The sequence below is a fragment of the Argiope bruennichi genome, chromosome 4 (genome assembly GCF_947563725.1).
Source record: "Argiope bruennichi chromosome 4, qqArgBrue1.1, whole genome shotgun sequence".
NCBI classification, from domain to species: domain Eukaryota; kingdom Metazoa; phylum Arthropoda; class Arachnida; order Araneae; family Araneidae; genus Argiope; species Argiope bruennichi.
This window is the reverse complement of record NC_079154.1, coordinates 101,065,398-101,078,100: the sequence shown is the minus strand read 5'-3', so window position 1 is coordinate 101,078,100 and position 12,703 is coordinate 101,065,398. Positions and strand designations below refer to the sequence as shown.

The following is a 12,703-nucleotide window of genomic DNA, read 5'->3' as shown; positions in this document are numbered from 1 at the left end:
AGCAAGGAATATTAATAAATGAAAAATACAGTATTAAAGAAAAAATACATGAAAAGTTACACAAGGAAAACAATCTAATCTAAGCATTTCTAATAAAAGAAGCATTGCACAGAAAATGACTAAAACATTCTTACTTGTATCATGGGTAATAAAAATATTTAAGTAGTACATTTAATAACATTTCATTACACAATGCAAAATTTTGCACCAGATAATATTTATTTCCAAACATTTTGAAGTAATTCAATCCTGTTGAGAATGATTATTTTAATTACAATAGCAATATTTAACTAAAATATTTTTTATATAAATAAATGAAAAATTGAAGTTTAATTATACTTGCATGCTTCAAATTAAAAATAAGTGTAAATACTACCCTTAGACTCAATATAATTTATTTTCACAAATATTAAATGCATATTCATCTAAAAAGAAATTTAAATAGTTAATTACTACAATAAAGAGATGCACTTTAAATAAAAATAATTGAATAAAACAATTTCTCTCTAAATTAATACACAATTAAAAAAAACTTAGAGAAACGACCAAATATATCATTCTTAATTATAGCAAATTAAATATTTCTATCACAGGCATGCTTTTGAAATTCTTTCATTCAAAATGAAGCTCTTATTCAGGGATGAAACTAGAATGAGGGAAGGAGAAGTAGAATTATTGCTATGAACATTATACATTCTAGTTTCATTCCTGCATTCACGTTGAATTTTATCAATAAGTATTTTTAATTTATTTTTCAGGAATTCAGAGGTCACAATCCATAGGCCATATCCCATTTCTTTCAAATTGTAAGAATCAGTTTCCAAAGATAAAATTTATGAAAGGGGAAAATAAATTACTTATAGTTTCTCCATTAAGCATTTATGAGTACACCTAGAAAGTTCATGAGTTTAAAATTTCATTCAATCATTTAATCTTAAGTGTTACTGCTTAAAAAAAAAAGAGTACTTGTATATTCATTGCACATCAGCAACTTAAGTGCAGCAGATGTCAGGTTAATCTGTTGACTATGTTTGCCAATGACATGTGGTTAATACAAGAGTACTGAAATAGATCTCTTTCTGTTTGTGCAAATACAATATATATTAATACAGAGAAATGACATAAATAGGGAATTATTCTTCAACATATTCTTGCAAACTTATATACCACCTCAAAAAAAGTATCACAAAATTAACGAAATGCTTACTGTTTAATTTTAATGTTAATTTAATTCATATTTTAGAGTTTATTATTCATTAATTAATAATCTAAATGAAAATTGACACAAAACCTGTTTCTTGAAATTCATTAAATTAAAAAAATAATGGTAATTACTTATGATAAAAATACAAGTAATGGAATAGCTATCATTATCAAAGTTTGATTTTATGTGTCAATTCTTTTTCGATAAACAGTATTCTAAATCATTTGAGTGCAAACATTAAAATTATCCAAATGCAAAACAAAAATAGAGAGGGAATAGCTGTTGTTTTTAAGGTTTTATCTTGCCTATCAAAAGATAAAACCAAATTTTTCCTCACCATGAATTAGTTTTAGAGAAAACTGGAGCTACTACTACATTTATCTAAGTAGGTATAACAAAGCAAAATTAAAATGTTTAGAAAATACAAAATAGTCCCTTAATTAGGGATATTTATTAATGTTTCAAAAAGCATATCATTTGGATTTGATCAGAAAGACTATATATAAAATCTTTATTTTACTTGTATAATATGGCATTAATTTACCACAATTAAAAATATTAATTTTAATGTAGTATTGATAATAACCTTCACAACAATTTAATATGTTCATTAAAAACAATTATTTTTATTGCCCAAATAATTTTATTTAATAAATGCCAATTAATTAGTTATGGTAATGTGAATATATACATTTCTGAGAATGATAAAACAGAAATTCGTATAGCTAAGTCTAACAAAGAACTGCAGAGAAATCTCACTAACAACAGCTCACTATTGTGAAAAGTTTCTAAAACTATATAAACAGTATAAATAAATATCCTAAGATAATTAAAATAACGTTGATCTTTTTAAATAATTTTTATAAAATAAAATGCAGAATGCATTTTTTAAAATGACTGTAATACAGAGTTTTGATTAATTTATAATGTATACTTACACACAATTAAGAAAATGTAAATAATGTTTAGTTGCTTCTTTCCAGATATATTAAGAGTTAATCACTAATTCAAAATTAAAACATTTTAAATACAAAATATATTCATGAAAAAACAAGAAACAATAATGATAAAAAAAGGGGGATGAAAAGAACTTTTAAAATTACAGAATAAGTTGAAATACATTTAAATAAACTGAATGACATTTAAAACATAACAGTTTTTAATTTAAAAGTTAGGTACTGTTAAAATATGTTCAAGGTACATGCTGGATTCTTTACTGAAAAGTATTATTTTAAACTATCTGTGTTGTAGACTAAAAATCCTAGAAAAAGATACTATTCAATAGTTGACAAGCCAGTGTCCCAGTCAGCTTTGACAAGCAAATATATTTAGACTTTCAGTCTTATCATTATTGAGAATTTTTTGATTTATATTTATATTATGAAACTGAACAGGAAAAAATAAGATAAATGGAATAGGGTTAAAAGAAAATACCATAGAACAAAAAGATTTGCTTTAAATTATCACTCAATTATTGACCAAATTGCATACATTTGATTTACAAAAATAATAATATTACAAGAAAAAGCATTTGATAAGAAATTATTTAGTTTGATTAAAAGAAAGATAAATAGTTAATATTGCTTTCACAAATTTTATCACAACCATAAACAGGGGACTAACTACACACATGCAATGATACATTGCCACATCAATTTTTATAGCAAATATAAAAAATCAGTTATCCAAGAGATGTCTTAATATTTTGATGGTGAACACTGAGGATGATGGACGTGGAGATTTTCTTCGAATTAAAAATTAACAATGATCAACATTAACACTTATAAAGTAGATAGTAAAATATTTGCAACTTTATACAACTATAAAAGGATGAATGCAGAAATGGAATAGTATTATTTTCAATAGATGTTTGGTAGCTTTTTCATCTATTTCCTTTAGACTGGGAATACAGAATATTAATACAGTAAATCTGAAAACATTTCAAAGTTTTATGATTCATGGATGGAATGAAAATTTATTTTCTAGAGTAACAAGAAAATTTTGAGTTTTAAAATACATTAAAAACTACTTTATATAAACTAATAAATCAAGTAAACCAAAGCTTTAATGTAGATAATAATAATAATAATAAAATATTAAATCATACTGATTAGATATGGTTTACAAAAAAAAATAATCTTATAAATAAAACAATGATTGGTACATTTCAAGTTATTTTAGTCTATTAATTATGATAACGAAAAAATAATAAATAAGGCGGAGCATTAATTTAAATGCAAAAACACATTCCCACAAAACTGAACAGTAAAAAATAACCATAAATACTTTTGTTAATAGAAAAAGCACAAATAAATCTTTGGTGTTTAAAAAAGAGTAAAGATATGCTTTGGTTAGTTTCTAAAACACATGAATTTTAATTCATGACACAGGAACAAGCATAGGGTGTCTTTGTTGGCAGCTCACTTCTATTGCCAAAGGATCATCTTCACCAGACAGCAAAACTTCAGATTCTGAGCAAGAATCTTGATCATTTCGTTCATAATGAATTTTAACTTTCCCATTTATCACACACTGCTTCCAGCGTCCATGTTTTTGCATTAGGAAATTATCAACAACCCAAAACATAAATACCTAAAAAATATTAAAAAATTACAAGATTACTTATTTTAAATAAACTTTAAAATGTCTATTAATTCTACAATTTTTCAAAAATTCTCCAACATATTTCAAATTACAGTAAAGTTATATCTAAATAAATAAAACTGATGAAAAAGAATTAAAAAATTATGGTATCGAATAAACACATTTTATCTAATTTATTAATATATATATATATATATATATATATATAAGCATCCCTTTTTTCCCATGATTTTGAGCTTTGACTAAAGCTTATGACTTTTAGTTCCCATCTAGAAAACTCCCATTTTTAATAATTGAGTTTTCAACACGATTGAATCAAATGTACCAACAATGTTATCTTCCAATATTGGAATCACATTTTTGAGAGGTCTACTGAAAATTAACAGCAATAGCAATGGTCATTCAAGTAAGTCCCTTTTAAGTATGAATTAACAAATCAATAATCTTTTCATATGATTTCCATAAACTAAGCATCTGTTGACACAAATGTGTTGACCTTGCATTTCACAATTACAGTAATAATGAAACATAAAAATAGTCAGAATTAAAGAAATTCTTCAAAGTTCTTTTGACAATTTATAGGCTGCATCAAAATTATTCTAGGACTAATTATACCTTTTCCAAAAAGAAAAGGGCCTAAGATGTAAAAGATTACTCAAAATTAAAAGATCAGTCCAATCCAAAAATAAAACTACTCATAAAGTAAAAAAAAAAAAAAAAAAAAACCTTATTTTTGGCTTTCAATTAATACTTTTTGAAAATAACATTCTTTAAGTGTTCTTTTAAAATGAATTTGTTAGATAAATGCAAATATTTTTACAATACGAATATGAATATGCCACAATTTTATAATATGAATAATACTCACATTTATAATGAATGGTACTATCAGTACAACTATTGCTACTTCTACTTTTGGATCTTTAATCGGAGACATAATAATTTTGCGAACCTGTAAATACAAATAATTTACCATCATGGCATGAACATTTCTACTTTCAGTATAACTACTGCACATATGAAGAAATTGAACCTCCCAAAATAATTCTACCCTAATATGAATTTATAGGTATCAAAAAATAATCATTCAACACATTTTAAAAATTTACTATTCCTAAAACCAATTGGCTCAAATTATTAAAAACTGTTCCAAAGTAAAAAAATTAAATGTTTGTGATTCAAAATAATAATTGCTGGAAAGAGCACCTAAAATTCCAATTTATACAATTTTCAGAATTTAATCACTTAAGTAAAAGACAGGGGGAAAAAATGTATTTCACCCTGAGAAAAATCTATTTCTAAATTAAACATTTTCTAATTAATTAAACATCTAATCTAATTAATTAAACATTTTCTACACATATAATCTCTTATTTACTTTTTAAAAATAAAAGCAATTTGATGGCTAATAATTATCACTAACAATTTAAAATTTTACAATCTACTTCATTACATATATATATTAAAGGCATAAAATTGATTAACCTTTTGCGGTGCAACCTAACTCCACTGGCTTCTAAAATTGTTAAATTCAACTACAAATGGAAAAAAAATATGTTTAAGATTCACTTTTAATCTTTTTTAATAGATCATAATTTAAATCGAGCTGATCCATAATTTTTAGCTACAGCACATTATGTAAGACTCTTTTTTCCCCAAGGAATTCTGCTAATTTTTTTCTAGTAAAAAATTGTTAGAAAAATAATTTCACTGTTATTTTGTTGGCTGTATCTTAAATTATTTATTATATTTTATTTTAACTTTTTTATACAGAGAGCATATATATAATCAATGAATAAAATTAGGTGTTCCATCAGTTGGAACACTGTGCAGATAGGTGTTACTCGGTGGGATGCTATGCCAGAAAGAGAACACTTGCCTTTATTTCCTGTTCTTCTTTCTTTATGGAAAATGAACTTAATTCAAAGAATAGTGTTTGGGAGGGTCAGAATTCTTGGAAATAACCAACCTTTACTATGGGTCCAAAGTTATTAAGATACCAAGACTGAAACGGTTCTTCTTGCACATACTTTAACCTTCGAAATGTTAATAAATAAGTTACTTAGATAAATTCTTCACCTAAAATTTGTTCTTGATATCTATTTCTTCTTGGTGTTATTCTACTTTTGCAAGAATGTAATGAAAACTATAAAATTCTATTGGAAAGTTTTGGATCACACACCATGCAGCCATGGACAAAGCATCCACAAATTCTCATTAGTTTAGATCCATGAAGAGATTCCTTGGTGGTTGAAAGTTTGATTCTGATAATGATCTCATATGGCTTGATAAAATTTCATAAGATTAGGATTTTAAAACTAATTTAGCATTCGACCAAACACCTCAACATGAAATGCATTTTAAGTTGAAAAACTAATATTTTCATTTCCATTCTATATTGTCATGCATTGCATTTTTTTTATTATTGTACACAAAATTATGTGTCATCCATTAATGCCCCTTCATATAAAATGTTACATCATAAGAACAAACTTGTTTATAAAATAAAAGACAAAGGCCATCAACCTTATATTTTTTTTTATCACAGTCTAATTTATCATAAATTTATAATCTATATTTCAGTACAAAATCTATAATATAGACAATCTATTTTAATGCATAAAAAATAATTTTACTGAACACCTTTTTAAATATACTAAACGTAAATGCTCATTTTACACTTCATTCTTTTATGAAAACATGCAATATCATATGTGATTAAAATCTTAAAATGAAATCAACAAAAATATAATAAATGTCATTTGCATATTTAATAGATAGTATGGCATGAAAATATCTGCACTCTTATCAGAGTTACTCTTACACTGTCAATTTAAAATAAAATAAAACTAGATTTCAAAGCAAATCCTTTGCAATAAACACTACTAAACTATGAATAGATTAATTATTTTACCTGATCCCAAAATTTTAGTTGAATTATAAGAGTCATGAAAATTTTTTCTATAAGCATCAGCATTATATATACAGCACACTGAGAAAGCCAAGCATTTACATATGGAGCTTTACCTAGAAATAAATATCAATGTAGGCATTTTAAATAAATATTTTCACAACATATTTCAAATATTAGTATGACAATACTATGCAAAGATTAATATCTTTTTACTTTTAGTTATCAATAAATTAAACTTATTCTTAAACTACAACCACTACTTATATTAATTGATTGTTACTTACCATATTCACCAAAGACTAAATGGTCCCATCCTTTTCTTCTTGAAATATGTTGTGTAAGTCTAATGCCAATAAAAATAATAAATAGGCCAATTGATGAATCAAGAAGAAAACTAACTATGTACCTAAAAGAAGATATTAAGCAAGATAAATAAATACAACAGTAATTGATTATCATATTACATACATGTCTAAGAAAACAAACTTTTCACCCTTATGAATACCCTCTCTTTGTATCAAGTTTACAGTAGTCAACTAAAAACATGTAAAAAGTAATATATAAAAAGCTACAAGTGGACAAGTTACTGATGAACAAAATATTTCTACATATTGTTAGAATAAAAAAAGAAAATGTAACAATAAAATAAATAATATTGAAGCAATTTATAATGAAAGGGAACAGAAAATCTGATCACAATGAGTGGGATTCACATTTATACAATTTTTGAACATTCTAGAATAATTATACAGAAATTTAAGAGAAATGACTAGAATTGTTTATAATATAAATAAACAACGTTGTGAATTAAAATGTTAATTTTTAGATAAGACTATTATGAGTACGATTCCATCCATAAATAAGTAAGCTACCATCTGATGTTCTAACAATTGATATGAGGGATTGAAATAAGAGTTTTTTTAGCAACAAGCTAGAATAGGACAAATATTCAAGACCAAGTATTTCTACATATATTATGTCTGCAAAGAAAAAATACTGGAAATAAATAATTACATTATTAAAATTTTATCATACATGATATTGCCATTTACATTTTGTTCAAATAGATTAATCAATTACTTTGAAAAACTTTACAATCATATTTAAAAATAAAATCAAGTTGAAATTAAAAATAAGATCCACAGCTTCCTTGTAGTGAAAAAGCTATTTTAAAATGCAAATAAATAAATAAATAACATTTTGCACTTATAGAAAATATAATGAAAATCAGAATTAATAATAAAATGTTTTGGTGAATTTCCTACAAATAATAATTACTAATTCATGAAATATTTAGATTAAATAATTATAATAAAATAAAATGTTTGGCAAAAATTTATTTTGTATAAGCAACCAATCGGATGGATAAAGATGATTCTCTGAAATTAATAGCTTAAAATCAGTTTCAATTTTGCAATTTGCAGGCATAATTTCTCCACATTTTCAATTTGAAAATGAATTCTTTATTTCTAGAATTGATATTTTTTTATTAAAATTATGTCCTTTTAAGTAAGAAATTGAAAACTGGATAATTAAATTGCCTTTGCACATTGAGCTATCCATGTTATAAAATCAGCATCACCTTGTACACTGTGCCAACAGAAACCTCCATATATCTATAACCACTGGCTGAAATTGCCAATTATACAGCTTTTGTTTGTAAATAACAGTCTAAAAATTGCTCTTAATATGGTTTTCAATGCTACAATTTGTTCTAAACTGACTTTCAGCTTTGGAGAAAATTTAAATTACATGAAAAATAATTTTCTATACATAAAGATTTTTAGCAAATTATGGAATTCAAACATTTTTGCTTAATCACACAAAGCACTTTTGTATGAAGTGGGATTAATGATTAGGATCATTCAATGGCAATACTAAAAATTCTTTGGGAACACTTTTATCTTTGACAACAGCCAAAATAGTATCCTATACAACAACAATATAAAAATTGAATCAGCCCAGATGAGCAACATTATGACTATTCATCCAAATGCTTGGTTTATACATAATTCTTTTAATGAGTTAGAACCCTTTTAATGATCCAGAAACAGATTTTGCCCACTTTGAAAAATAAATTATTAATAATAATCTAAATAGAAAATAAATTGAAAAATAATAACATAATTTATTAAATCCACTTAAATTATAAAATGTACTCAAGTTTAGTGGGAAGAGTGCCCTGATACTGGAAATATTCATATATAAATTCAATATACTTACCACGTGCATGGATCACCCTGGAAAAACTCGGCTAAAAATATGTTAGCAAAGTGTATTACTAAAGCACCCATCCCTTGTTTAGAAGTGTCATAAAACCTGAAAGATGATGTAGCAATTTTTAAAAACACGAATCAATGTAATTTTTTTTAAAAACAAACATTGTTTTTGAAAAAAAAGAAAAAAGACAGGAGAAGAAAAAAAACATGCTTACCAAATAAGCCAAGGCCTTCTTTGCCTTCGTGGTTCACAAAACCTCTTCACTATATATATAAAAAAAAAAAAAAAAAAAATGCACAATAAGATTTTAAAATCACCAATTTTTTTTTTTTAATTTCTCAATTTATGAAACAATTATTTTCACTAAATAAATATTTTACAGTTATTTATTAGTAATCAAAAATAAATTTCAGTATTTATTTCATGTAAATATCATCAAATTAGACACTATAAATAATGATAAACATTGGAATAATTTATTAACTAGCCACCTTTAGTGACCAGTTGGTTCAACGGTTATAGATTCTATCTACTTTCAATTAAATTTTTGGTCATAACTTAATATTCATTATTATTTATGAAAATATTTCTAATTATTAAATTGGTAAAGAAATTAAATTTGTTTAGATGTAATTAAATCTCTTCATAGCTTTATATCTGACTGTTTCATTGTGTACATGAACCATTCTAATAGAATCAAGTCCAATCACAACATAATGCTTAAACACACTATTGTCTGATTCATCTATTTTCAAACTTCCCCTTTCCAAACATACTAGTGGATAATTTAAGATAAAGCAACTGAAATAAGCATTAATCTTAAAAAAACATTATCAACCTAAGCCTTAAACAATATCTTTGCAATGCAAAAAAGACAAAAAATAACTACATTTTACTTTTTCAAACAGATAGGGGCGGGGGATCTTACTTTGAAGATTATTAAATCCTTTTAGTTCATATATAAAAATAATTTTTTTTTCATAAAATATTGATGTTCTTTTTTTTAAAAAAAAAGTACTATTGCAATTGTCAAAACATACTGCAAAGAATAGAAATGTGAAATCAATCTGAATAGCAACTTCACTGGAATAATTTTGACACTCCTCTATGTAATATTTGTCAACAACAAATTTATGTCAATTTATCTGTTTTCACTTTATTCAGCGAACACTGATTCCAAATTAATCAACGTAATGAAGAATTGGCCATATTCTTTTTAATTTTCAATCATTTAGAAAATATATAATATAAATTAATAAATTCCTCAGCTCCAACCTTAGATGTTTCTCTAAATAACATTTTTGCCAAAGATCTCATAAATTATTCAAAAAAAAAAAAAAAAATGGAAATAAAAGTATTGAGACATAGAAGAGTTCCAAATATTATTTGAAATATTAATATCTGAATAGCATGAAAGTAAATATCATTTACCTAATTGCAAATATGTTCTTTCAAGATTTTGAACTCTTACCTTATTGATTTTAAATTACATATATTCTGTTTTCTCTCTTCTCGACATTACAAATTTCATTTGCGGAAAAATTTTACAAACTAATTTAACGCACAAAGTACAGTAAAAAAAGAAATATTTTATAAGAATTATTGATAGCTTCTGCTTAAATTTTCTTATATTTTTGATATTACAGAAAAGAGAAGAATAGTGCCAACTTCTTTATTCAATGAGTTTTGAGAAAATACCTCACAGAGATAAAATACCTGCTTCTGCGATCATATATCTAATAGCAAATTGAACATCAAAAAGAATAAAGATATTTAGCATTAGTATAATTCATAGTCTGTTTCTTAAATGTATAAATAGGCAGTAGTAAATTCTTTTTAAATTACTTGAATTTTTTTAAATTAATTTTTTTTTACATAAGCAGATTATCAGCTTTATATAATAGTAAAGTGAAAATTTTATAGGGGATGAAACAGGAATGAAGATAATAATTACGATCATCAACAAGTCCTGCATTAAACAACTGTCTGACATTTGTTTTAGTTTGGCAATTATCAATGTACGAGTCTAGAATGAGGCCAAATAATTTTCACTATTCCACAAGCCTTAAAATATTGTAACTAAGCCAAATATTCATAATTTGTTATTATTTTTCAAATTATTATTTTTATAAAATATACAAATACAAAAAATAAATAAAGTGGACAGCAAAAGAATTAAAAAATATATTACGTTTAGAAAGGTTCAATGGCTCCTTAAGGAATGAAAATTATAGTTACCATAATTAACAATCAAGTTTAATTCTAGAACATAATAAAACTATTCTATTAAAATGAAAAATAAGCAATGGTGCAGAAAAATAGACTGATCAGTGAAGGCAAACATTATATAAATAAATATCTTCACACACACAAAAAAAAAAGCTAAAATTACTCATATCATTTTCTGATGAGTAATTTAAATCTTATAAACAAAAATGATTTGTTAAGAAATTTAAATAAGAAATAATTTAGAAAACAATATTCAATGACAAAAAAATAATTAAGAGATAATTAATTCATACTATTTATTCATCATATCAAATGCTATATCAATGCATACAATTTATTCATCATATAAGCACATTAAAATCCAGTAATTAAACCTTTGTAGCAATAAATAGTAAATTTTCTTTTAGTAGTATACAATTAAAAACTAATTTTTAACCAAAAAACACATTTAATAACTTGCCATAATTAATTAAATCTAATAAAACAATTCAGAAGCAGAAAATATTTAAACTACATATTTTGACATTATTTTACACAAAAATAAGGAATACATATTTTACTGGCATTTACTATTGACATTTTTATAGTAATTATTATATTATGACTAGTATAACATATTTTGACAATACAAAAGAAATGAAAATTACAAGAAATGTTTAGAAATTACTTTTTAATCAGACAAAAATTTGGTTTGAGGGCGCAGAAATATGTAATTGCATTTGTTATTATGACAGAACTAAATGTGATTTTAATCAAACAGGTAAACATAAAAGCAATCCACAGAATGCAAAATATATCTTACATATAATAAAAATTTGTAATTATACTTTACGAAAAAATATATTAAATCATTAATAACAAAATATCTTTGATATAAACTTTAATAACTCATGCATAACATAATACTTTGGAAGGAGATCGAGAGCGCGCGGCGATTAATAATTAAATAAACAAGGAACTACTTACAAATAAGACAAGTAAATGCAAGACATGCCAATATCCCTTGAACAAGCCATCCAAAAGAATCTGTTAAGGCACCATGGGTACAATGTAATTCAGAATCCATGCTGAAATTGCTTTATCTCATAATAAAGCAAAAATCTGATAGTTCATTATCATTTCAAAACTATGGACAATGGACAAAACACATTTCATTTCAAACACGAAAAGAAATCAGAAACATTGAAGTATCTCATATGAAACTAATTTTTCTCTTAAAGAAAAACACTTTAATGGAACTTTTCAATAATAACTAAATAAAATATTTATTTTTTTCATATATTTTGATCTACAATAATTATGTTTGAAACCAAAACTCGTAATTGCTTAAGCATTAGTTATGAAGAGAGTTGAGAAGTTTTTTTTCTCTATCAGCTGAGAAGGTAAACAATATATATATAAAAAAAAATAAACGAGTAAATATAAGTATAAATATAAGCATTTGAATATTCTGATAATGTATTGTATATTTTTTTCACTGTACAGTAGAAGAATTGCCTGTTTTTATAAAAGCTTATAATGGGATTGACACT

At 24.7% G+C, this 12,703-nt stretch overlaps 1 protein-coding gene across 1 annotated transcript; it reads right to left on the bottom strand.

The window, feature by feature from the left end:
- Positions 1-12,498, bottom strand: LOC129966142 (store-operated calcium entry regulator STIMATE-like). Its single transcript, XM_056080530.1, has 7 exons — positions 12,138-12,498; positions 9,157-9,205; positions 8,946-9,041; positions 7,007-7,128; positions 6,723-6,835; positions 4,677-4,760; positions 1-3,796 (listed from the first exon to the last, which is right to left on the bottom strand). The coding sequence occupies exons 1-7, from the start codon at positions 12,235-12,237 to the stop codon at positions 3,584-3,586; spliced, it is 777 nt and encodes a 258-aa protein (XP_055936505.1). The 5' UTR covers positions 12,238-12,498; the 3' UTR covers positions 1-3,583.
- Positions 12,499-12,703: the final 205 nt, after the last annotated feature.